Source organism: Populus trichocarpa, chromosome 16 (assembly GCF_000002775.5).
Source record: "Populus trichocarpa isolate Nisqually-1 chromosome 16, P.trichocarpa_v4.1, whole genome shotgun sequence".
NCBI classification, from domain to species: Eukaryota; Viridiplantae; Streptophyta; class Magnoliopsida; order Malpighiales; family Salicaceae; genus Populus; species Populus trichocarpa.
Window position 1 is genome coordinate 4,017,354 of NC_037300.2, and position 25,289 is coordinate 4,042,642.

Genomic DNA, 25,289 nt, shown 5'->3' on the forward strand with positions numbered 1-25,289 from the left:
ATAAAAAATAGATACTTGAGAAATCAAGAATCAACCCAATATCAAAATGTTTGCTTAAGACTGTGATAACTTTTTTTAAAAAATCAAAACAAATTATAAAGTCCAATTCTTAACACACTTTTTAAAAAAAAAAAATTGAGAAACAAAAATATGTTATTTATGTTTTATAAAATAAATTAAAAAATGTATATGAATTATTAAATAAAAAAGAGTTACTAAAACTAATTAAATATTAAAGTGGAAAGCTAATATTTATAGTATAATTAATAGTTACGCTTGCAAATGTTTTCAACCGACTTTATTTTTTTATTTTAAATGTTTTCATTCATTTTAGCTTATACATTAGCTAAATATTGTTGCTAATAACAAATGATTTTTGTTTTCATAAGAACTTTATACAAACATGGTTAATTCATATAAAATATAAAAGGAAAAAAATTCAATACAAATCAACTAACTTCTTCATAATATCTTGTAACATAAAATAAATATAAAAATCAATCACTATTTAAAAGTCAACAATAATTCATTGGAAACAAATAAAGAAAAAGGATAAAAAGAGGCTAAGAGTTGATGGGCTAGGTCCACAAGTCTGATATTAAATAAAAAGCTCAGGCGCTCCAATGCCTAAAATCCTAAGCTCATGCCTTTTTTTTTCTTTAGGACAGACAACATGCTATTAGATCTTTTTTTTTCTTATTCACCGGGTGATAGGTTGCCTATAATTGCAAGTGACCTGTCGTCAACTGCCTTGAATTTAACCACTACTATGGTGGTTGGGTTGGCTAAAAAATCTATTTTTTTGATTTATTTTTATCTAAAAACACCTTAAAAACCATAAAACACCTATTAACCTTAAACAACCTAAGATCACTCAAAAAAATAAAAATCAACCAAATCAAAAAAATCAAAAAAATCTAAAAGGATTCTGATCTACTTTTTTCATCTATGTTTATAAAAAAAAAAAATCACCAACAAACTATTTTTGTTGAATAGAACTTGTTGACATAAAGAACGACGAGTTTCATCGCTAAACAGTGATCATTCATCAACTTTCTGTTTTCTTTACTATTTTTAGATGACTTTCCCTCTAACTTCTCAAACATATGGACTCAAATGTTAAGAAAATAAACTTTTAGACCGAAATTAAAATATAAAAACTAAAGGGACAACATAGTAAGAAAAAAGAAAGTAGGTGGGCTAAACATATCTTTTTCTAGTGAATTTGGAATTAGCCATGTGATTTCTCATTGTTTTACACTTTGGCCCTTTTGGAGACAACTGGTCATTGGGACTTGGAGATAAGCAATCATGGGGATCAGGAGACAAGTGATCACATAGATTTAAAGTCAAGAGGTCACAAGGACTTGGAATCAAGCGATCGCGAGGACCCAGATATAACCAGTGACGGAGACCTGTAGACAAGTGATCTCGAGAACAGTAGAGATTTTTTATATAGATATGTTTTGAGACTTTGAGATTTTACATGGAGATATAAAGATTTTTTATGGAGATATGTTTGGTGTCATTTGAGATATGAAGAAGAATCACTATTTTTATTTGAAAAACTAAAAAGACAGAGATGGAGATATGTTTGGTGTCATTTGAGATATGAAGAAGAATCACTATTTTTATTTGAAAAACTGAAAAGACAAAGATACAATATATGGAATAATTCAGGGATTATCTTATCTCAGCAAGCTCTTCAAGTGTGTAGACTTCTTTCATTTCTTGCTTTGATTTTATCTCTTTTCTCACGAGTTGCTGGAAGTAACCTCTTGCAATCAATCTTTCTATTTCTTTTTTAAAGGCGTGATATTTATTGGTTTGCATAAAAGTTTCCCCTTCAATAATAATTAGCAATTTAGTTCGTAGTTGTGAGCTCAAAAAACGTTATTTGATTATGAATGTAAGCTTTGATGTTTTTTTATTTTTTGAGAGACGACTAAGATGAAGTGATGAGATGAATATATAAAAAATAAATAAATTAAATTTTATTTTTAAAAAATATATAAATTTAATTTATTTATTAATTAAATTTAAATAAAAAACAACAATTAAATTTAATTACAATATAAAATTGATTTCAAACATCGCCTAAAAGCATGCAAAAGTCCAAAGGCTACACAAATAACGTACGGTAGTGTTAGTTGCAAGGCTTTTTAACGCTATAGTAATAGTACCATGTAATGCATGCCACGTGTTGCAAGTCTTTGCTGTCCGAGTCATGTCCTAGAAATAATTAAATCAACTAGATTTTATAAATCACGAGGGCTAATACATCCAGCCCGATGGCTTTCTCCAGCCTCGTAGAAACCTTATCATTGTCAAAATGAATTAGATTAGCGAGAGATAGACGTAAGAGTGGCCAAGGCTCATTTCTTATCTTGTCGTCATAGTTGTTGTTTTTAAATAATATTTTTATATTTTTAAAATTTATTTTTAATTTCAACATATTAAAACAATCTCAAAATATAAAAAAAATTAATTAAAAAAAATCAGAATATTTTTTAAAATATTTGTAAAATACAAAAACAAAACTACTTGCCGTGCTAGTAGTAGGGGTGGGTATTCGACATGACTCTACAAGGGGGGATCATTTTACCCCTCCCATGGTTCCCTCAATGGCCCCATCTAATAATTCTATCATATCTCTCTCTCTCCAACTTATCATTAAAGCCTGCATGACTTCAATTATTGCAATGATCCCAAAAGCATGACATATCTGACCTGGTCACATCCTCTTAGATGTGCATTTTAATGGCGACCTTGAGAAAAAGCCAACCCACGCGCAGGGGACCACCCCCAATCCTCTTCCCTTCTTCCCAGTATATTTATTTCTCAAACCACAAAATACCCACCAAGAAAAATCAAAACCCATTGGAGAGACGACAGTACTGTGATGGACTGACTCATTGGATGCCTATATATATATATATATCATAGGTGGACTGGCCCTTTTTATCATACGAATAATCTAATGCCTGGTTTAGCCACTTGAAAGACACAAAAGAACATTGGCCCTTTTAAAATTATGCACCCAAACTTTTCTTGGAGAAGTAAAAGATTGGGGTCTCTTTGTCTGCTTGAGGGTGTGAAAAGAAGGGGCAGTTTATGGTCAAATCTCGTGCTAATCTGACGATATCTTCCCGATGTGTGTCCCTCTCAGCTCCCACATCACGCTAATACTTATCTAAAAAGAGGGTTTAATTTCTTTTCTTTTTGGGTTTTCTTGCCCAATTGTTAGCTGACAAGTGTTGGTAATCGATGCACTGCTCTGGTTGGTGAGTTAGCAGGCTGTAGCCTCACCCTCAAGTCATCTCATCTCAGTTACCCTAACCTAAAGAAAAATTACTGGTAGGTAGCGTTCTAAGTAACTTGGAAACTGCAAAAGTGACGAGAAACTCACTCATTGATGGGTTATTATCATTTGAAAACAAACGAAACAACAGTGCTTTCTTTTCTATAATTGTGTTTGGTAACAACACGTAATCATATTGTGATGATAATGATGATGTTCATGATGATAATAATAACAATAATGCAACAGTTTCCAACATGGCTGCATGATCACAATTCACAACCCTTGGATTACTCCTTGAATTATTTCCTCGTATTATTGTGGGTGTCGTGGCCCTTTATCGGTGAGAGCACAATAATTTGAAAGATTAGGAGGTAATAATCGAATTATTTAAATGTAATACTTCCCTTTGATAGTCTCTACAGTGCTTCCTAACATCATCTCATATCTAACGTCCTAAACAATAATTATTCTTTGCAACAAAAAAGAGAAGGGAAAGAGGAGGCCATACCACTTGAGCTAAGCTTGATCAAAGATCATCTCCATCTTAAACTTATTAAATAACTAAGTATGATGTGTAGCATGTAGATGTGCGTACTTGTGCACAGAAGAAGAAAACAGGGAAAGTTAAATGTTAGGTTGCCTTGTGCCTGATAAAAATTGCCCCACTACATTTTCTTTTCAAATGCCAACGATTTATATATCAAATTAAATACTACCAATCATATATCATTGTTTCTCAATAAAGTCAAATATACTTCATATTTCCATTTCATTCCTCCTTAAAATAATCAACCATATGGTTAAGCTTGATTGTTTTCTATTTTTTATTTTTAGAAATCTCTCTCTCTCTCTCTCTCTCTCTCTCTCTCTCTCTATATATATATATATATATGTATTTGTGTCTCGTGTATGGACCGTCGTTTTTTTTATAGATTCACGTGTGTTTGTCAACCTGGATTTGTCGGTCAATCCTTACACCCGCAGGGAAAATAAATATAAAGGCACACGGTCTGGAGAGGGAGATCTGTAATTCTGTGTGTTTGTTTTCATTTCAGAAACACAATAATACATAGGGTGTTTTTCTCTCTTCAAAAACCGTTGGAAGCTCATCTTTAGTGTTCCAAAATATGGAGCTGGCCTTGAGTCTAGGTGATACATCAAAGCCTTTCAAGTTTCTTGACAAAACCCCAAAGTTATCAAGCAAAGATCTTGGGTTTTGCATGGGCTTAGGGAGTGGTTTTCCTGCAACAACAAGATCACAAGACAAACTAGGTAGCCATGAAAGTAACTATCAAGACGATGAAAGAAGGGTATCATCAGATCCGCCACTTCAACTTGATCTTTTGCCCTTCTCTCCTGTTCCTCGTGGACATCAGGCTCCTTCCAGGATTCGCTTTCCATGGCTGACAGATAACTGTAACGTCACTTTGGACTAAAATATTTTTTTAGCAGCTCTGTAGCAGTTTTTAAGATTTGGGTTAGGTTTTTTTTTTTATCACTTGTTGATTCTTGGCTTGGTTTCGAATTTTTGCAGTGGTGTCCGAACCTGGTTCAACCGAAGCACCAGGGAGAAGGTTTGATGTGAACCGGTTGTCCATGGATGATGCTGATGAAGGAGCGGCGATTTCGTCGCCAAATAGTGCAGCGTCGTCCTTTCAAATGGATTTTGGGATTAGAAGTGGGAGAGACCGTAAGAGAGATTTAGATGCTATTGATGCTGAGAGAGCAAGTTCAAGAGCAAGTGATGATGACGAGAACGGTTTGACAAGGAAGAAACTAAGGCTCTCTAAAGAACAATCAGCTTTTCTTGAAGAGAGCTTCAAAGAGCACAATACCCTCAATCCTGTAAGTCATCATATCTTGAAGGATATCAAATGATTTCTTGATTTTATTTCTAACTAAATCCCAAAAATCTCATGGGTTTACTAATCTTGTGGAACTTGTTTAATTAGAGTTTAGCACTGAATGAAGTTTTCTCTTTCTTGTAATCATGCAGAAGCAAAAGCTAGCTTTAGCAAAGCAGTTGAATCTTCGTCCTCGCCAAGTGGAAGTGTGGTTTCAGAATCGAAGGGCAAGGTGCTTTTCTTTGACAGTACTATATATTGAGAAACGATTTTTATTTAGAAAAATATATTCTTAGAATGAATTTGTGATTTAGGTTTTGTTTTGAATGATATACAGGACAAAATTGAAGCAGACAGAAGTAGATTGTGAGTATTTAAAGAGGTGCTGTGAGACATTGACAGAAGAGAACAGGAGGTTACAAAAGGAACTGCAAGAATTAAGAGCTTTGAAAACTTCACAACCTTTCTACATGCAGCTTCCTGCCACCACTCTCACCATGTGTCCTTCATGTGAGCGCGTGGCCACCACCACCACTTCCTCTTCGGGCACCACCACCACCACCACCACCACCAACCCATCCACCACCACTAGCACCACCAGCTCTAAACCATTGTCACTACCTGCAAAGCCTCGGTTATTTCCTTTGTCACATGGCCAGGTCCAACCTCACCATGCTGCTTCATGACTCACTATGACTAATTTTTTGAAAAAGAACACAAAATGAAAGACTGGGATAGAGTTTTTCCCCCCTTCCCCGTGTGTAAATAGCTTGGCTTTGGTGATTTTCTTTGTTCCTATCATAATTAGTTTCGTTTAGCAAATATGGGGCAGGGAAAGTTTGAAAGAGTGGCTGATATACTTTGACTGAGCTTGGCTTTGGTGATTTTCTTTGTTCCTATCATAATTAGTTTCATTTAGCAAATATGGGGCACAGGGAAAGTTTGAAAGAGTGGCTGATATACTTTGACTGATGATCTCATGAGGTTGTAGAAGAGATTTGGATAAAATCTAGGCCTCAATTTTGTGGGAAGATAATTTACCACCTGATGTATTTAATGGATTTTTGTATTGAATACAGTTTGGAGGATTATTTATTACTTCTCATTCTCTTGGATTATCTCTCTTTTACTTGTTCTGCAGTGCTCCTATGATTTAATGGTTGATATGTATATTTCATCATTTATTATTCCTCTGCCTCTTGCCTAGTAAAGAGAGCAAGATCAGATTGTCTGGGATGAGTTTGAAATGGAGGGGCCTTCACACGGTGTTTGCAAAGAAACTTGAAAACATTAGAAATTATTGAGGTTGTTGGCAAGCAACAGTCTGAGGATACTGACCAAATTTATGTATGCCACGCTAAGGATGCTTGAATGCCACGCCTTCAAATCATTTTATTCGTTGATGCATGATGACTTCGCTCACTGTAAATGATCGTGTTGGTCGGGGCAAGCCACTGCCTTGTTCAAAGAAAGGAAATCGTCTGTATTTCGTTGATTATTTTTTTTTATTTTGCAAATCATGTATGCTTCTCCCATTTAGTGAAAACAAACTATTCAATTTAATCGTGATCTATTCTGAAATTTAAATTAAGTAGAGAGCACTAGTTTACAGGGTATGCTGTGCCTCGAATAAATGTTTTGGGTAATGTTTTTTTTTTTTTTTATGTTTTTTTAGTTTTAAATTTTTTTTTATGTTTTATATCATTTTAATACATTAAATCTAGTTCAATTATTTAACCTTAAAACATTCAAACTTAAATCTTTACTTAACTCGGATTTAAAATTAAATCATATGAAAATTATCTCGATATAATTTAGATGACTTAAAGAATATTCAAATGACTAGTAAAACATATGGTTTGACTTTTAAAAATATCAAGATGATTTTTTCTTTTTAATATGATATAGTGACATATTGGATTGATTTAGGCTCCACGACTTAATCTATTAAATCAGTAATCCAAGTGATAGACTTTATTGGGTTTAAGATGTTTGTATTTTCAAAACTCTCTTTTACTTAATTATACGATAATAATATTAGATATTTGTAAAATTGAGTACAAACTAAATATCAGGATATTTGTTTGAGACTACAATATTCTTATAAAAAAAATTCAAAACCATTAAACAATAAAATTGAGGAAAAATGACAAAAAAAAGAGTAATATCTTTTAGTGTTCATATAAATATTGAAGGAGATGTGATGCATCCTATGTTTTTTAGTATAGGAAATATGGTCTTGACAACCCATCATCCCTTCTAAATGTTGGTTGATGTTTTAATTAGCTTCTCATGAAGCTCTACTAAAATGTTTGTTCAGCTGTGATCCTATGTTTTGAAGAGTCATTTTTCAGGTGCCAAGTCACAAACAATTTCTTGAAAGTCCTTGTTCTCTTAAGGAGTTGATGTCAACAAATTACTCCTTTTATTTATCTTCTCCAGAGTCCAGACTCGTGAAATTGAACCAAAGAATGTCTGAATATTCAAAAACACAGACCATGCTAAGAAACACACTACTTGCTTGGTGGTTTCATTTTGCTTTGACAACAAATAATTGGCTGCATTAGCCATGTATAAGCTGAAATGTCTATAGTTGATTACTGGTCTAAATTTTCTTTGCCATGTAATCGGAACCAGGCCTGGTGCCATGTTCTGCTGTGGGCCAAATCAAAAACCAATCATTATATTAAAAAAAATATGTTCATCATTATTTTTCTTTGCATGCGATAATATATTCGAAATGATAATTAAAAATTCAATAAGTGTATTAGATTAAACTAATCGACTACCCTATATTTTAATAAATGAAAAATAAATTGGTTTGACTTGTTCAACTTTCAATCTAAATGTGAACTAGTCATCCTGTTCAAATGGCAATCTAGATATAAAAAAAATTGCACGTTGTCATCGTTTTAACCTCTGCATAACTCTGGCTTAAATATAAGACAACAAACTATAAAATAATTAAATAAATAAAAATTTAGAGAGTGAAATGAAAAGACAACAATATATTGTATTAACCTGAGTTATCATGCAAAATTTATGACTCAGGTATTAGATATGACCACAATGAGCTAACTTAGTTGAACAATCTATCTCTTTATTTTTTTCATTTCTTATTCTTTTCTCGATTGGGCCTTGATTGGATCTTGACCTCGAGTTAGATTAAATCTGGAATTGAATTAAAGAGTTATAAAAAATTTAGAGATGAAATTTAAAAAATATATCATATTATATTGACCATATTCAATCTCAGTTAATCTGTAAAATTCATGATCTAGGTTATGGACATGATTCATACTACTCTCTACCCAACTATACCTTAACTTAATTAGCCACATGTTGGATGTAATTCAAGGTTAAAATTGAAGTAGAATAAAAAAATTTAAGGAAAAAAAAAGCTTAAATATGTGACTAAATTGAATTGGCAAAAAATAATTGGGGGAAAAAAGAATAAAAAAAATTGTGTGGTGCTTGCGTTTCACACGCCAACATGTGAGGAGGCCATCAAGGTTGCGGCGCCACTTGTGGCCTCCTCGATGAACCGATGATTGTCTTTTTTGAAACCTTCATAATCATCTCGTCGAGCCTTTTCTCTTAAGAAAGCATGTGCCAACGTTAGACTCCTAATATGGCTTTGACAATCGTTTTTTTTTTTTTTTTTCCTTCCTTGTCTCCAGATCAGTGCAACAACAGGAAAAAAAAAAAAACATTGTTACCATCCATTATTTCTTTTTTTGTGTGTACAATGCTTTTTATTATAGAAAAGACCCTTCAATTTTAGTCTTTACCAAGACAGGCACGTAGGACTGAGATAACAAAAGCAAGTGTAATTCATTTAAGCTAAATGATTATAAATGGTGAAACTATATTTTTTTTATTTGAAGTTAAATAAAAAAATATACAATTAATTACAAGGGATACAAAATGCATTTAAAAAAAAAGCAGCATGTGTAACATGTTATAATCTTAAAACGATTTCACGATTCCTAATATACATTTATGAGTAAAAATTGGGATATTTTTTTTATCATTCAAAATATATTAGACATTCATATCAACATGAAAAAGGATCTTCCATTTAAGTTAATGAAATTATTTAGTTTAATAAAATTTCGATAAAATTTTCTTTGCATAGGAACGCTACCCAAAATTTTACCCACAATTAAAATCCCTGAAACACATCAATGATCCAAGCCACATTCAGTTCATTTAACCCATATTTACATACCAAAATTGAGGTTTTATACTAAAATTGATTTTGATAAAAAAAAAAAGGGAATGAAAGGTATAATTTTGAAAATGGAGGATCAAAAATTGAAATTTTCATGCTAACTTCAAGCTCAACACCTATTTTCAGGGTATTTTTCATCTTGGTTTTTTTTTTTCAATTTTACCGTTGATCAACAAATAGAAAGTAATTGGGTATCAATTTTGCAGTTGAAGGACTTAATCGATGAAAAACAAGTTTAGGGATCAAGATAAACAAAAATTGAAGAAAAAACACTTCTCCAGTTTACATGCATTGTGAATATATGTACTGTGTTTTACAGTGTTGAACACCACCCTTTAATTTTATTTTTTTTAATAATAAAAAAAATTTGCCTTAACAAGTGATAATTGGAATTGAAAGGGTTAACAAGTAATGGAAAATGTGCATAATTAGGGCAACAAAAAACAAACACTTGCTTATATACTCACAAGAGCCCTCAGCTCAATCTGTGGTGACAGACAGTTGCTTCCGCTGACTGGTTGGTCTTCGGTAGATATACATTAATGGAGGACCAAAAATTACAAGGCAACAAATTAGAGTTGCCCTTGCCGTTAGAATTTAGCAGTTGTAAAACGGGGATCAAAAGTTAATTCTGGGACTAGAAACAGTATACTCATTTACCCTGGCCATGACAATGCGGTAATTTTCAAAAATAATTTTTATTTAATTATATAGTGATTAAAATAAATATTTATAAGAATTTGAAATATTCAAATTTCAAAAGAGAAAATATATTATTAAGTTGAATTTCCCATTACTAATTTATATATTCTTATTTTCTTGACAGAAAAATACCTTTGTTTTATTAACAATTTTATTTTTTTTAATAAAATTATAAGATAATTAAATTGAATATTTAAAATAATATCAATAATTTAAATTAAGAAGTGAAAAGATTATTTCTAGAGCTAAAAGTCCCATTTTTTTATTAATTTATTTTTTTGGATCAAAACAAATTTTTTATTAGTAGCATTTTTTTATGCAAAAACTTATCATGATTGTAAAAAACAAGTTTCAAATGAAAATAAAAAATAATGTCATCATAAGTTTTATTTGGCTATATGAAAAAAAAAATCAAAGAACAACTCATTCATGAAAATCATATAAAAAAACAATAAAAAACTAATGGGAAGAAGGATGCTAAGTAACCAAAAATCTAGTCTTAATTAAAACGCTAAGTATATAGTTAATTGATGTTTATCTGTGTCTCCGACAGCAAGCCTCAAAAAGCAAACTGTTGTTAAGAACACTGTATTGAAGTCCACATAATATGGGCTGTTCTGCAAAAAGCGTGTGGAAATTTAAAAACTCTGAGCTGCTGCTCAGACCAACCCAACATTGCAGCATACAAAACATCAGTAAAGGTATAAGCCTAGTCCATCTCGCTTTAAATGTCAAGAACGTATTTATCAGTTATCACACAGCCGCTCGTGCTTGTGCACTGGGAATGGTATCGGCTTCCTGGGCTCGCAGCATGAATCAGGCTAACTCCAATTCTCCAAACCAGGCCTACTTGGCTACATTTGTGGCGAAAATCCTTTATAGAAGGAACCATGCTATGCCCATGTTGGATTTTATTTCAAATTTAAGAGTGAACAATAAAAGGGAACGTCAATTGAAGCTTTTGCACTCGAAATGCTTGCTAAAATGCGTGAAAAGGGATTGGTTTCAAGCATCCTAGGAGCTGGATAATATGTTGGAGTAGTAGGAGGAAGGGTGCGGGTGAGGGTTACGGGCTTTTAGTGCCGAAAGCACAGGATTACCAAACTCCATCTTGCTTATGTTGGAGCAAAGCTTCGAGTACCCTGCACCTCCTCACATGGGCCATTGAATCAAGAGTTTTCACAATTTAAACAGTTTAGTGGCTAAACCTTTATTAACATTGTTTTTTAAAATATATTTTTTTAAAAAATAATTTTTAATGTCGATATATTAAAACAATTTAAAATATATATATAAAAAATTTCTTATAAAGTACTGTTTGGAACATAATTCCAAATAATACCGTCACCGAGGTGTTAAAAGTGTTAATTCAACTTTTGCAAGTCAACGTTAACGTGGAGTTGGCTTCCCCCAATTTTTCTTTCCTGATCCGACAACTGGCCCAAATATTCCAAGTTATAAAATGTATTTCCTTGCATGGACACTTACAAGACCACCGTCTTCTAAAATCAGGTCCACTCGAGACCACTGAATGTTAATTTTTTTTTTTAAAAAAAAAAACCACCAAAATGGTCTCATATTGGTACACCTCCCTTTTCTTTGGTGTTATCTTCTGCGTAGCTTCTGCTCTGACATTATTTCTACTATAAAAACATAGCTAATTTCGGCAGGGTTTAGATAGAACCCGATTTTAGAGAGCTTTGCAACGCCTTTTCATCGATGGCTGAAACACTTGATCTTAATTCTGGACCTGACCTTTCAACCAGCCCTACTGATCCCTCTCAACCTTCAGATGCTAACTTCTGGTACCAAATACTCACAAGTAATCAAGAGGACCTGCAGCATACTCTGCGGCCTTCAACTTCGAGGCTGGATAGTGAATGGGGACATGTTTTTGACAAGTCCTCTAAGAAGAAGAGACAGAGGATGGACACAAACAGCGGTGCTGGCAGTGGAGTAAATAGTGCTAGTGATCTATCAGAGGCTCTGTCTGCTGTTTCTGCAGCTCTGAGTTTATCCTCGTCTGCTTCTTCTGGAGTAAAAGATCAATGGGAGAAAGAGGGGGCTGAATTCATTAGGAAAGGCGTTGAAGAACTTCCAGATGAGGTAACAAGCATCTCTCCCTGACATGACATCGATGTTGTTAATTACGTCTAGTACTGTAAATACTAGATGCAAATCCTACCTGACCTCACATCTGAGTACTAAATTCATCATATAAAAGTATCTTTCTTTTCTCGTAGTAGAAAAAAATTGCTTTGACTTGTGTTAACTCCAACTGAAGGGATTTTGATCCGAGCAGTGCAAATATAGGCCATTTATTCTTTCTTTCTTTCTTTCTTTTTTACCTTCATGTGCGCCAATTGAGACATTAGTGGTTTGAGATTTACACAGGTTGTTTGCCAACATATGATCGAGGTTTTGTTTTGTTTTATTTATTTATTTGCGTAATCAGATGGTGGATAATTCAAACGAAAACCCAATCAGTTTTGACATTCAATCATTGCCGTCAGAGAGCAGTGAGGATGATGTGCCGCTATCAGATAGCAATGAAAATAACAGTGAGATACCGTCTACGTGGGCTTCTGAAGCGAATGGAGAAACATGGAAAAGTAATTCTCAAGTGCCAGAACTTGGGATGGTCTTCTCTTCCGAGGAGGAGGCTTATGAATTTTACAAAAGCTATGCCGATGAAATTGGTTTCAACGTAAGAAAAGGGAAGGTGCAACGGTTGACAAACAAAGCTATTAGAAAACGGTACCTTTTCTGTTCAAGAGAAGGGTTTCGACTACAGAAGAAACTCTAAAAAATGACCAAGTATAAGAGGAAAGAGACACAAACAGGTTGCGATGCCAAGATCCCTTGCGCGGTGGAAAATGGGAAATGGGTGATCTCCCAAGTTTCTCTTGAGCACAATCATCCCCTGGAAGATCGAAGGCGCGTGATAGGATCACACACCAAAACCAACTCTGAGGCTCCTTTAATGATTTGCACCGATAATGAAGCTGAGATGGCCAAAGATGTAGGGAACAAGGGCGTACAGTCGTCCAATATGGGCTGCACTGTTTGTGTTCCTGATAAAAGAATAAATAGTTTGCAACCTGAAGCTGCTCAATGCTTATTAAATTATTTCAGGCGTTTGCAAGTGGAGGATCTATCCTTCTTCTATGCAGTTCAACTTGACTCTAATGGGTACACAACAAATTTCTTCTGGAGGGATGGCAGGTCTAAGGTAGACTATGACTACTTTGGTGATGTTCTTATTCTGGACAAAACATTTAGGATTGAGGAACATAACATCATCTGTGCTCCTCTTTGGGGACTGAATCATCATCGGCGGCAAGTCCTTTTTGGATGTGCTTTCTTGCTGAATGAAAGCACTGACTCATTTGTTTGGCTGTTAGAGACTTTTATGGAAGCTATAGACAGGCATCAACCGAAAACAATTTTTACCGACGAGAATGAGCTGATGGTTGATGCAGTAAAGGCGGTGTTGCCTGATGCAGAACATCGAATTGGTATCTGGTATATCCGCCAAAATGCATTAAAGCAGCTTTCCGCATTGTATATGCAACCTGGTTTTGAGATTCTCTTCAACAAATGCATCTCTGATTGCCAAACAGAGGAGGAATTTGAGTCGAGGTGGGAGTCGTTACTGGAGCGATTTGATCTTTCTGAAAACCCATGGCTTAGTAGTCTGTACACGTCAAGAGAAAGATGGGCTTGTGTGCTTATCAAGAAAACCTTCTGTGCAGGTCTACAACATGGTGAGAACATCGAAAGTGTTTTCCAAATTCTTCAGAATGAGAACACGGGTCTATTAGAGTTCGCCCAACAATATCTGGAAGTGGTGAAGAGAAGACGCTTGGAAGAGCTAGACGAAGATTTTCATTGCAATGGAACTGCCCAGGTGACAATTTTAACTGGTAGTGCAATTGAGAGACAAGCAGCCGACATATACACGCGCACATTGTTCAAAACATTTCAGGATGAGTTTCTGAATTGTTTATCAGTGACAATAGAAGAAACCGCCAGTAATGAGACAATTACCACATACAAGCTGACAGAGGAAGGCCACAAGGAGAGCGTTGTGGAATTCAATTGCTTAGACTCTAGAGTTGCTTGCAGTTGCAAGAAGTTTGAATCTTTTGGCATTTTATGTGTCCACGCCTTGAAGGTACTGAATGCAAGAAATATCTTTCATATACCCCACAAATACGTATTAAAGAGGTGGACAAAATCTGCAAAATGTGGTGTGCCATATGAATATCAACAGGAGATGGCTGACGAGATGAAGCAGCAGACAGTGAATTTGCTTATGCACAAAACTTTGAATGTCTTTACTAAAAGTGTGGCAATTGAGGATAGCAAGAAGATAGCTGGGGACTATCTGGGAAAGACATTAGAACAGATAGAAGATGTTCTAAGAGCAAAGAAGGCAGATCATCTTGAAATGATAGACAGGAGCAGGGGTATGATTTAGTTTATGTTCAATTCATTATCACTTTGTTTTGACTCGATAGTGTTTCCTTACACTAAATGTCCTTTTCCGAAACAGGTTCGAGCAATGGATTGGGAAAACAGCCTGAGATTAGTTTGTTCTCACCGTCACTTCAAGTGGATTCTGGGATTACTACTAAAGATGATGGCGATAGGGGCATTAGAGACTCGGAAGTCGACACTGCAAAAATAAGTGATTACGAAGAGAACCAGTTGATCAGGAGGAAACTCGGGCTTTCTAAGAAGCAATCTCATACACTTCAAGAGATCTTCAAAATACACAATCCCTTCACCCCCAGCACAGTAAGAAAAAAGCTAACAGAGTCCCAAAGAGGTTCAGAAAATAAAACATCCAATCAAGAAAATCTCAAAACCTTAAAGAAACAGATGGATCTTTATGGTTATGTTCATAACTACTTGTTGCTAACTTACATGTTCATTATTCTTTTCAATTTCTCTCTAATTAAGTGCATTTAACACCTGCAGCTGCGTTTGGCTTTAGCTGGACAGTTGAAACTTGATCCTGTCACAGTGGATCGTTGGTTTCTGTTGAAGTTTGCTTTAAGATACTCCAGTCAAAGATCCTGTTTTTAGTTTATATTTTCCTGCAATAATAATAGCTTGTCCTAGTCATTAGGAATTTGTTAATCTGTTAGTTTGTTAACAGATCATGGCTTTATTTTAGTTTTTTCAGTTGTAATTTGCTTCTATAAATATGTACGAGATTGCTGTAAAAAAAAAAAAGCAATTCTATTTTAATTCATTCTTAATAAAAGAGTGCAGTATCAATATTGTTTTCTCTTTTCTTCTCTTGTTTTTCAAACACACTTCAAACATGTCAAACTCCAGCAACTACAAGAAACACTTTCGTTAGATTTCTTGCTAATAAAACAGTAAAAAACAGCCACTATACAGATTAAAATCTGGAAATCTTATTTACTAATTCACTGTTTTTAATTCAAACACTTTCAGTTTCGGATGAAAAGAGAAAGGTAGTTTCATCCTTTTTATTTTGTGTCCTGATATCAAACCCAAAATAAATAGGAGTAAATAAATAAATAAAAGGCAGCTTCTATTCCAAAATGTGAAAAACTAAATGAATTGATTTCATTTACAAGAGGACAAAGAACAATAGGATCTAGTCCTTGGTACATAGCTTACACTAGATTCTAAACAGTTTTGAATTAAATCAGACCCCAATTATAGCAGATGCAAAACATATTAGCCTGTTTAACAGCAATTTAACGTAAAGGAGAACATTGCAATCTATTTCTAACAGGAAAACCAATAGATTGAACTGTGCTAGTTGGAGATGACCACTGATTATCATGCATTCTAGAATTTCTTTGCTTACTTGAAAAATAAGGGCAGGCATAGCAAGAGATCCTTAGAATCCCAGAGATCAAATTATTTTTAGAATGAATTTGTGATTTAGGTTTTGTTTTGAATGATATACAGGACAAAATTGAAGCAGACAGAAGCTATTGATGCTGAGAGAGCAAGTTCAAGAGCAAGTGATGATGACGAGAACGGTTTGACAAGGAAGAAACTAAGGCTCTCTAAAGGACAATCAGCTTTTCTTGAAGAGAGCTTCAAAGAGCACAATATCCTCAATCCTGTAAGTCATCATATCTTGAAGGATATCAAATGATTTCTTGATTTTATTTCTAACTAAATCCTAAAAATCTCATGGGTTTACTAATCTTGTGGAACTTGTTTAATTAGAGTTTAGCACTGAATGAAGTTTCTCTTTCTTATAATCATGCAGAAGCAAATGCTAGCTTTAGCAAAGCAGTTGAATCTTCGTCCTCGCCAAGTGGAAGTGTGGTTTCAGAATCGAAGGGCAAGGTGCTTTTCTTTGACAGTACTATATATTGAGAAACGATTTTTATTTAGAAAAATATATTCTTAGAATGAATTTGTGATTTAGGTTTTGTTTTGAATGATATACAGGACAAAATTGAAGCAGACAGAAGTAGATTGTGAGTATTTAAAGAGGTGCTGTGAGACATTGACAGAAGAGAACAGGAGGTTACAAAAGGAACTGCAAGAATTAAGAGCTTTGAAAACTTCACAACCTTTCTATATGCAGCTTCCTGCCACCACTCTCACCATGTGTCCTTCATGTGAGCGCGTGGCCACCACCACCACTTCCTCTTCTGGCACCACCACCACCACCACCACCAACCCATCCACCACCACCACCACCACCACTAGCACCACCAACTCTAAACCATTGTCACTACCTGCTAAGCCTCGGTTATTTCCTTTGTCACATGGCCAGGTCCAACCTCACCATGCTGCTTCATGACTCCCTATGACTAATTTTTTGAAAAAAAAGAACACAAAATGAAAGACTGGAAAAGAGTTTTTTCCCCCTTCCCCGTGTGTAAATAGCTTGGCTTTGGTGATTTTCTTTGTTCCTATCATAATTAGTTTCATTTAGTAATATGGGGCAGGGAAAGTTTGAAAGAGTGGCTGATATACTTTGACTGATGATCTCATGAGGTTGTAGAAGAGATTTGGATAAAATCTAGGCCTCAATTTTGTGGGAAGATAATTTACCACCTGATGTATTTAATGGATTTTTGTATTGAATACAGTTTGGAGGATTATTTATTACTTCTCATTCTCCTGGATTGTTTCTCTTTTTACTTGTTCTGCAGTGCTCCTATGATTTAATGGTTGATATGTATATTTCATCATTTATTATTCCTCTGCCTCTTGCCTAGTAAAGAGAGCAAGATCAGATTGTCTGGGATGAGTTTGAAATGGAGGCCTTCACACGGTGTTTGCAAAGAAACTTGAAAACATTAGAAATTATTGAGGTTGTTGGCAAGCAACAGTCTGAGGATACTGACCAAATTTATGTTTGCCACGCTAAGGATGCTTGAATGCCACGCCTTCAAATCATTTCATTCGTTGATGCATGATGACTTCGCTCACTGTAAATGATCGTGTTGGTCGGGGCAAGCCATTGCCTTGTTCAAAGAAAGGAAATCGTCTGTATTTCGTTGATTTTTTTTTATAATCTTACAAACACTAGATTTCAGGATCATCGCTACAGAATAAAAATTGAGCAGCTGAAACACTCTTGCACGCCATCTACTAGTGAGTAGCCACTCCCAATAACCAAACTACGGGGGAACGCCTGTCAGCACGAGTTCCACCAACAAGCGCATACTTGTGTGTGTGGATTAGAAATGCAAGAGGTAGAATTCAAATCAGGGATATCTTTACTCCTTGGTTAATTCCTTAGCACTTGACTACTGGATGCCAAACCCTGCTTGGTTCTTGGGAGTAAAATAACAGAGTAAAATAGCAGGAATGTGAATTGAAGGGGGAATGAAGGTGATTCTCAAGAACATCTCAACGTATAAAAGGAGTACTCCACTGTTGTTTAACTTGCATTTTTGTTTTTTAAAAAAGAAGAAGAAGAAGAAGAAACGTGGGCCACCTATAATGGGTTAGTCTGTCTTCCTACTGGACTGGATTACTAAGTCCTACTTTTGATAATAAGCCCCATACTTTCCTATATTAATTTTGAGGAGCCCATCCTGCTTTCACGGCCTGCTCCACGAAGATATCGCAAGACAGAGCTCCAAACTCCAGTTTACTAATGTTGTCTACTTAGATGTTTTTTTTATTTTTATTTTTCAAATTCTTCTATCTGATTTTTATTTTTGATTTACTAAATTGGGTTTTCTTCAAATTATATATCGAAAAATTCAAAACATTATTTTAAATCTATTTTTTATATAATGAACTTTATACAATTCAGGTTTTAGACAATTTAATATATTATTGAATTAAAAAAATTAAAAGAAAAAAAGAATTTCTGGTACCTTGAAATTTTCTTCGCTTAGTCTAATTTTTTAAATTTTACTTAGAGAATTATCGTAATTTTCTACTATGAAAATTTTCAATAATATTTTGAGCAATAAAGAAATATTTTAGACTTGAGTCTGGTTCATAAAAAATTATTTATTGTAGCTCATTAGTTTATCCTGAAAGGAAAAGGAAAGGAAAAACTCTTTCAATAATACCTAAACAAATTTTCTAGTTCAAAAATTACATGATTTAAATCTAAAAGTGTTTAGATTTAATAATAATTTTATGTTGGGTAATTAAAGCTGTAGTGAAGAAAGTTTATTAGCTTTTGGTGCCTAAAATACTCTATAAAAAGGAGTTGGAGAAAGTATTTGGGGTTGGTTAATTCTTAATTATTTTGACAAAACTTTACACTCTTCTTCACTTAACTTCTAGCATTGCTCTTTTGGTTTTTTAAAGCTTTGTTTTGTTTCTAAATTTCTTTTTTATCTAGAGTTTATATTCACTTCCTGTAGATAGATAATTAAGTATTATTTTAAAGGTTCGTTCGGTCTTATTTAGTGCACCAAAACAAAGTGTTGTTATTAGAATCTTGTGTGGCTTATTGAAAAAAGTCATTTTGCACCAAATAGGAGTAATAAAGCCTTAAAGATACATAATTTATCATTGCAAGCGTAATTAATTTTAAATTGCTTTAATAAGTAAATATTTTTCATATTTTTTTTAAATTTATATAAAGATGTATTATATGGTTAGTATGTATGATAGTATCTTATTTTGATATCAATTATAAGTTTGATATATATTTAGTGTGCATGTTAGAAACTTTATATATAATCTTTTTGTTATAATTACAAGTTGTTATATAAACTAAACATATTTACTTGTTTAATTTTATTTGTGAATATTTGACAACATGAGCTGCTTTTGTTAAAAAGATTCAAACTACAACTGAAATAAATCCTTAATTCCAATGTGACAAATTTTATGTTGGATGTCAATCTCTTTTTTCCCCGAATAGTTAAAAGAGATATAATAAAAGTCCAATACGTAGGTATTGACAACTTAGGTGATACAAAAAAAAAAAATTAAGATAATTTCTCAGGTCAATATATAGAAGGGGACTTGTGGCAGTCCCGTATATAACTTTTCAATCTAATTTTTTTTTTTAACTTGATTGAGTTATATGACTTGAAGCTTTGAATGACTCTTTATTCTTAAAGGATTTACGCTTGAAATATTTATTTAGTGACATGTTAATTTAATTGATTAACCAGCTAGTTTTTTTTTTTTTATTATCATTGATATCTACATAATAATTAACACAACTACACAATAATTTGCTGTTAAATAAAAGTCAGTTGAGTTACACAATAATTCTAAATCTTCCATATGAAATTCATAGCAAAATATATATTAATTCATCTAAACTCATTTCAATTCATATCTATATGTATATAATAAGTATGTTGATTAAATTATACTTAATCATTTCTAGACATTTAAATTATTTCTAAATACACAAAAAACTTGTATGGACTCACTAAGTCAAATATGTGAAATAAATTTTAATATTATATTCTAGTTTCAAATAAAAAAAATACCGAGAGAGAAAAAATGTAGCTTATGGGATTTAAACCCATGCCTTCTCCTAATTCCAAGCATCTCATTAACAATTAATTACAAATAAGTTTATGATATAAAATGACAATCAATATATGTACATTGTAAATTAAGAGACCTCAATTAAATAATTAATCCATGATTATAGCGAATTAAGAGACCTCAGTTAAATAATTTCAATAATCTACTCTACTAATACAAGACATGCCAAGAATACTGGTTTTGCATGAACATTAATTTATTTATTTATAATAATAAAAAAGAAATATTTAATTAATTAAATTAGTAAATTTAAATATTTATTTTGAACATATTTGAACACATTCATATTAAAACCCCTAAATTATCATAAATCCTAATATTTTTAATAACTAATTATAAAAAAATAAAACTAAATTAGACAATGAAATAAATAGAAAATATGAAAGAAATTTACCTAAAATATAAAGGAAAAAAAATTAATTTAAAGAGAAATTTACATAATAAAAGAAGGCAGGTAACCACGGCACAAAAAGAAAAAGGATGTTAGTTAATGTAAAAAAAAACGAAGTAAATGAGCTACACATGTATATTATATATTATATTAAAATATAAATAAACAATAACTTTCCACTTTCCATGTACCAAACATTCATCAAACTATTATATTAATATTCTAATATAAAAAACATATAATTAAAAATAAATTAAGAGGATAATTGCTCCCTTTTGTCTCTACACGGCTCCATCACTGATTATATCTTATATTAAAATATAAGTAACAATGACTTTCTACTTTCCATGTACCAAACCTTCATCAAACTATTATATTAATAACCTAATATAAAAAATATTAAAAAAGAAATTAAAGGGGCAATTACCCTCTTGTCTCTATGTGGCTCCGCCATTATTGGGACCACCTATCCTCGGTGAACCAGCCACAAGTGTAAATGTGTGGACGACTTGTGAGTCGTGCTTGGCACTAAGAAACCCCTTTTTTCCATGTTCTGTGCAGTTTTGACATTCTCAAATTCCAAATATAAAAACAATCGGCTAGTTTTGTTAGAACTTAACGCGATATCAATAACTCCTTGATCTCGTATCTTTCTGTATTTTCTTTTTATTTTAACTCTCCAAACAAATGGTTGAAGCTGTTTCAGGAAATGATCCTCAAACCAGTTATAGTGCCCAAGGTTCCAATGAGAGCTTGCGGGACAACTTGGTCTCTAGGAATCAAGTTGAGGCAGCAGCCAACTTGTTCTCTAAGAATCAAGATGAGGCATCAACATCTGAATGGGCGGGCAATGGAAACGGTCTGGACTTTACGTGTGACAGTTCTGTACTAAGGGAAGGGATTTCGGGTCTGGATGGTGATTGGCGCCAAGGTCTTGACGAGCCATCCAAATATACGAAGAAGAGGAGGAATACAGATGTAAGCAGCAGCAGTGCATTAAATAGCGCTAGTGATCTATCACTATCGGAGGCTCTGTCTCAGATTTCTAAAGATCTAGGTCTATCTTCACCTTCATTATGTTCTGGAGAAGAAGAAGAAGACAAGGAGAATGAGGAGGCTGATTCGCCAGAAAGCCATGGTGAAAACCTTCAAGCTGAGGTAATCTGACATCTCCTACACGCTATAAATATTTAGTATTGAAACAAATATGAAGATGATTTTGAGAGGTGAAAATATTATTTTTAAAATATTTATTTGTATAAAAGATAATACATATAACTAAACTTTTTAAAGATCTTTAAAAAAAAATATTTTTTTTTATTATGTTTTTTTTTTTGTAGTAATATATTTTTATAAACTTGAAATATAATGATAAAACAGTATAATTATTGATGAAATAATATGATTATTCATTAAATAGTATGACTTTCATAAAATAATTATACTTTAAATTAAATTGAATTAAATTGAATAGTTGTTATTTAGTTTTATCTCAACAGTCACAAATATCAAAATTAATTATAAAAATTAATTCAATGATGAATTAATCTCACTGACATATTAAGTTTTAAATTTCAAATGTTATTTTTTGATATTATAAATATATTCATATAATAGCATTAGGAAGCCAAATAGAAGAGTCCGTCCACAATGGCTTAATTTACTACATTATAAAAATCGACACTTTTAAGATTAGGAGAGAGTGTTTCTTTCCGACATGGGATAGATATCTTTTATTTTTTTATTCATTTACAAACTACACCAACATTACCATCCACATCCTCAATTATTATTTTTTTCAATATAGATATTTATTTTTTCAGTTAATATTTCTGTGGCAATTGTAAAGGACCTTTTCTCTATCTTGAACATTTGTTTAATATCATCTTTTGGAGAAAAACATTTCCCTTCTAATTTGAGTAGATGACTATAATTTACACTCTTTCATCAATGTGATTGTAAATCAGCTAGCTTTACATCATTTAGAGTGTTATGGGGATGATATGCTGTCATCGGACAGCAATGAAGATGAGGATGAGATACAAGCTACATCAGTTTTTGGTGCAAGTGAATCGAAGGATAGCTGTCAAAAACCAGAAGTTGGGATGGAATTCTCTTCTGAAGAGGAGGCTTACAAATTTTACACAAGTTATGCAAATAAGATTGGTTTCAGAACAAGAAAAGGGAAGGTGCAACGATTGTCCAACGGAACCATTAGAAAAAGATTCCTTTTTTGTTCGAAACAAGGGTTTCGATTGAAGAAACAAGCTGACAAGATAACGAAGTACAAGAGGAAAGAAACAAGAACAGGTTGTGATGCCAAGATCCAGTTTTCAGTTGAAAATGGAAAATGGGTGGTCTCGCAATTTTCACAAGAGCACAATCATCACCTTGAAGATCGTAGGCATATCACAAGATCATGCACTAAAACGTCCGAGGCTCACTTGATTCACACCGGAAATAACGCACAGATGGCAATGGATGCTGGAGCTCCAAAATGCACAGAATTATGCAATATGGTTTGGAGTACACATCCTAAAGAAGTTCAAATCCTGTTAAATTATCTGAGGCGTCTGCAGGTGGAGGATCTGTCACTCTTCTATGCAGTTCAGCTTGACTCTGATAATCGCCTGAAAAATCTTTTCTGGAGAGATGGGAGGTCCATGGTAGACTATGACTACTTCGGCGATGTTCTTATTTTGGACACAACTTTTAGGATGGACAAATATGAGATGATCTGTGCACCATTTTGGGGACTCAATCACCATCGGCAGTATGTCATGTTTGGCTGTGCTTTCTTGCTTGATGAAAGCAAGGAGTCATTTGTGTGGTTGTTCGAGACTTTTTTGGAAGCAATGGGAAGAAAACAACCAAAAACAATTGTTACTGATGAGAACCAAGTGATGGTTGATGCAGTAAAAGTGGTGTTGCTGGATGCAGAACATCTGTTTGGTGTGTGGTTTATCCGCCAAAAAGCATTAAAGCACCTATCTGCATTTTATAGTCAACCTGATTTTGTCAACATCTTCAACGAATGCGTCTCTTATTGCCAAAATGAGGAAGAATTCGAGTCAAAGTGGGATTTTCTACTCAAGAAATTCAATCTCTGTGAAAACGCCTGGCTGAACAATCTATACTTGTCTCGAGAAAGATGGGCTAATGTCTTCCACAAGAAAACTTTCTCCGCAGGCATAAGATGGTGCAACGACAATGTCAATGTTTTCCAAAATTCAACAAGTGACACCATGGACCTGTCAATGTTTGTTCATCAGTATCTTAAAGTGGTAGAAACACAGCGCTCGGCAGAGCTAAATGAAGATATGCGTTGCCGTGAAACAACCAAGGTGTTAAGTTCCAGCGCGATGGAGAAACAAGCAGCCAATATATACACCCGCACAATCTTCAAAATATTTCAAGAAGAATTAATAACATGTTTGTCAGTGGCCATAGAAGAAATTGCTAGTGATGGGACGAATGCTACATTCAAGCTGACAGAGGAAGGCCAGAAGGAGAGCATTGTTGAATTCAGCTGTCTGGATTCTAATCTTGCATGTAGCTGTAGGAAATATGAATCAGAAGGAATTTTATGTGTCCATGCCTTAAAGGTACTCAATGCAAGAAATGTCTTTCGTATACCAGACCAGTACATGTTAAAGCGGTGGACAAAATGTGCTAAAGATAGTGTGCCAGAAGATGAGCATGTTCAAAAGTTGGCTGGCCAGAAGCAACAGCCAATGAGTTTGCTTTTGAAAAAAGCTTTGGATGTCATTTATAAAACCTCTGCATTTGAGGATTGCCAGAAAATAGCTATGCATTATTTAGACGAGGCATCAAAAAAGGTAGAAGCTGCGCTAAGATCAAAGAAACACAGATCATTTTAAATCGAGAAGAGGTAACAATTGACCTAACTTTCATTTATTTTTCATTTCGCTATAATTTTGCTTTTATTGTTGTTGTAAACCTTTGATTAATGTTGGGGCTACACATTACGCTGGTGTCTGAATCGGTTTCGACAGATGGACTAGGCATCAGCCTGCCAAAGGGCTAGATACCAGCCTGTTTTTGTCATCATCTCAAATGGATATTGGGAAAGTTAGAGTTGGAGGTTGTACGGCAATAAGAGAGATCAGTTGGAACTAGAGACTGGGCAGGGAAGTTCAAGCTCAAATGATGATGCAGAGAACCCTTTGGTTCAGAAGGCACGACGCTCGTGCAGAGTACGCAAGCCCAAACTCCATGCAATGTAACCTGTACCAGGATGAAGCTTCGTGTGCTATAGAGGCATACGTTGTTGTTAAACTTGGATCAGCATGATGAAGCTGATGTAGTAAACTCAACTGTTAAAACTTTGATTTGTCATGCTTTCATTATGTATATAAATAAAAAAGAGAAAACACTACAGAGAAAAAGAGGGTGAGGTTTTACAATTTATATAAGCTTGTTGTTTATAAAATAAAATAAAAAGTTGTTGCTCTAACTGTCTCAAAACATCTCTCACTGATAATTTGTAACGAAGCCTTCTTATTCGTCAAAAATAAAAGAGTACTTTTTGAGATACCTTTAAATTTTCGGAGTTGTCAAAAACACATTCATTACAATCTAACGGTGCAAAAATAATAACAATCAAACGCCACTTGAAACATCTGCACGGTCAACCACACATAGCCAACATGCCTAGAGGAAGAAGATGATTGATGTGCACGCGTGCATATATTTGGCCGAGCTGAGCCACCTAAATCACTTAAGTCGAGCCATAAGCTGAGCCATGAGTTGCCCCACCAGCTGAGCCGCTAAGCCGCCATCTAGGAATATTCTCAG

At 33.9% G+C, this 25,289-nt stretch overlaps 3 protein-coding genes and 1 long non-coding RNA gene across 8 annotated transcripts; 3 read left to right on the top strand and 1 right to left on the bottom strand.

Moving 5' to 3' along the window:
- Positions 1-4,214: 4,214 nt before the first annotated feature.
- Positions 4,215-17,206, top strand: LOC7488031 (homeobox-leucine zipper protein HAT14). 3 transcript variants are annotated; one of them, XM_052447978.1, is made up of 6 exons: positions 4,215-4,720; positions 4,839-5,149; positions 5,301-5,380; positions 16,043-16,202; positions 16,353-16,432; positions 16,538-17,206. In XM_052447978.1, exons 1-6 carry the CDS (start codon positions 4,432-4,434, stop codon positions 16,893-16,895), a joined length of 1,278 nt encoding a protein of 425 aa, XP_052303938.1. In that variant the 5' UTR covers positions 4,215-4,431; the 3' UTR covers positions 16,896-17,206. The 3 variants fall into 3 exon arrangements, with proteins under 3 accessions (XP_052303938.1, XP_052303939.1, XP_002322729.3); XM_052447979.1 differs by lacking the exons at positions 16,043-16,202; positions 16,353-16,432 and having other exon boundaries at positions 4,221-4,720; XM_002322693.4 differs by lacking the exons at positions 16,043-16,202; positions 16,353-16,432; positions 16,538-17,206 and adding an exon at positions 5,486-6,246 and having other exon boundaries at positions 4,222-4,720.
- On the bottom strand, positions 4,731-16,978 carry LOC127904432 (uncharacterized). The gene is made up of 2 exons (XR_008057606.1): positions 16,831-16,978; positions 4,731-5,769 (listed from the first exon to the last, which is right to left on the bottom strand). It is a non-coding gene; the product is annotated as an uncharacterized LOC127904432 (long non-coding RNA).
- On the top strand, positions 11,592-15,369 carry LOC112324568 (protein FAR1-RELATED SEQUENCE 9). 3 transcript variants are annotated; one of them, XM_024588194.2, is made up of 4 exons: positions 11,646-12,190; positions 12,540-14,556; positions 14,643-14,984; positions 15,071-15,369. In XM_024588194.2, the coding sequence occupies exons 2-4, from the start codon at positions 12,894-12,896 to the stop codon at positions 15,103-15,105; spliced, it is 2,040 nt and encodes a 679-aa protein (XP_024443962.1). In that variant the 5' UTR covers positions 11,646-12,190; positions 12,540-12,893; the 3' UTR covers positions 15,106-15,369. The 3 variants fall into 3 exon arrangements, with proteins under 3 accessions (XP_024443961.1, XP_024443962.1, XP_024443963.1); XM_024588195.2 differs by having other exon boundaries at positions 11,647-12,190; positions 14,643-14,887; XM_024588193.2 differs by having other exon boundaries at positions 11,592-12,190; positions 14,643-15,369.
- Positions 17,207-20,900: 3,694 nt separating the features above from the next.
- Positions 20,901-25,026, top strand: LOC18110271 (protein FAR1-RELATED SEQUENCE 9). Its single transcript, XM_024587435.2, has 3 exons — positions 20,901-21,629; positions 22,439-24,363; positions 24,488-25,026. The coding sequence occupies exons 1-2, from the start codon at positions 21,159-21,161 to the stop codon at positions 24,350-24,352; spliced, it is 2,385 nt and encodes a 794-aa protein (XP_024443203.2). The 5' UTR covers positions 20,901-21,158; the 3' UTR covers positions 24,353-24,363; positions 24,488-25,026.
- The last annotated feature ends 263 nt before the right edge of the window (positions 25,027-25,289 follow it).

Coding starts and splice junctions, on each gene's coding strand:
- LOC7488031 (XM_052447978.1), top strand. CDS start 4,432: ATGGAGCTGGCCTTGAGTCTAGGTGATACATCAAAGCCTTTCAAGTTT. Junction 4,721..4,838: donor TCCATGGCTGACAGATAACT/GTAACGTCACTT, acceptor GAATTTTTGCAG/TGGTGTCCGAACCTGGTTCA. Junction 16,433..16,537: donor TTTCAGAATCGAAGGGCAAG/GTGCTTTTCTTT, acceptor AATGATATACAG/GACAAAATTGAAGCAGACAG.
- LOC112324568 (XM_024588193.2), top strand. CDS start 12,894: ATGACCAAGTATAAGAGGAAAGAGACACAAACAGGTTGCGATGCCAAG. Junction 14,557..14,642: donor AATGATAGACAGGAGCAGGG/GTATGATTTAGT, acceptor TTTCCGAAACAG/GTTCGAGCAATGGATTGGGA.
- LOC18110271 (XM_024587435.2), top strand. CDS start 21,159: ATGGTTGAAGCTGTTTCAGGAAATGATCCTCAAACCAGTTATAGTGCC. Junction 21,630..22,438: donor GTGAAAACCTTCAAGCTGAG/GTAATCTGACAT, acceptor ATTGTAAATCAG/CTAGCTTTACATCATTTAGA.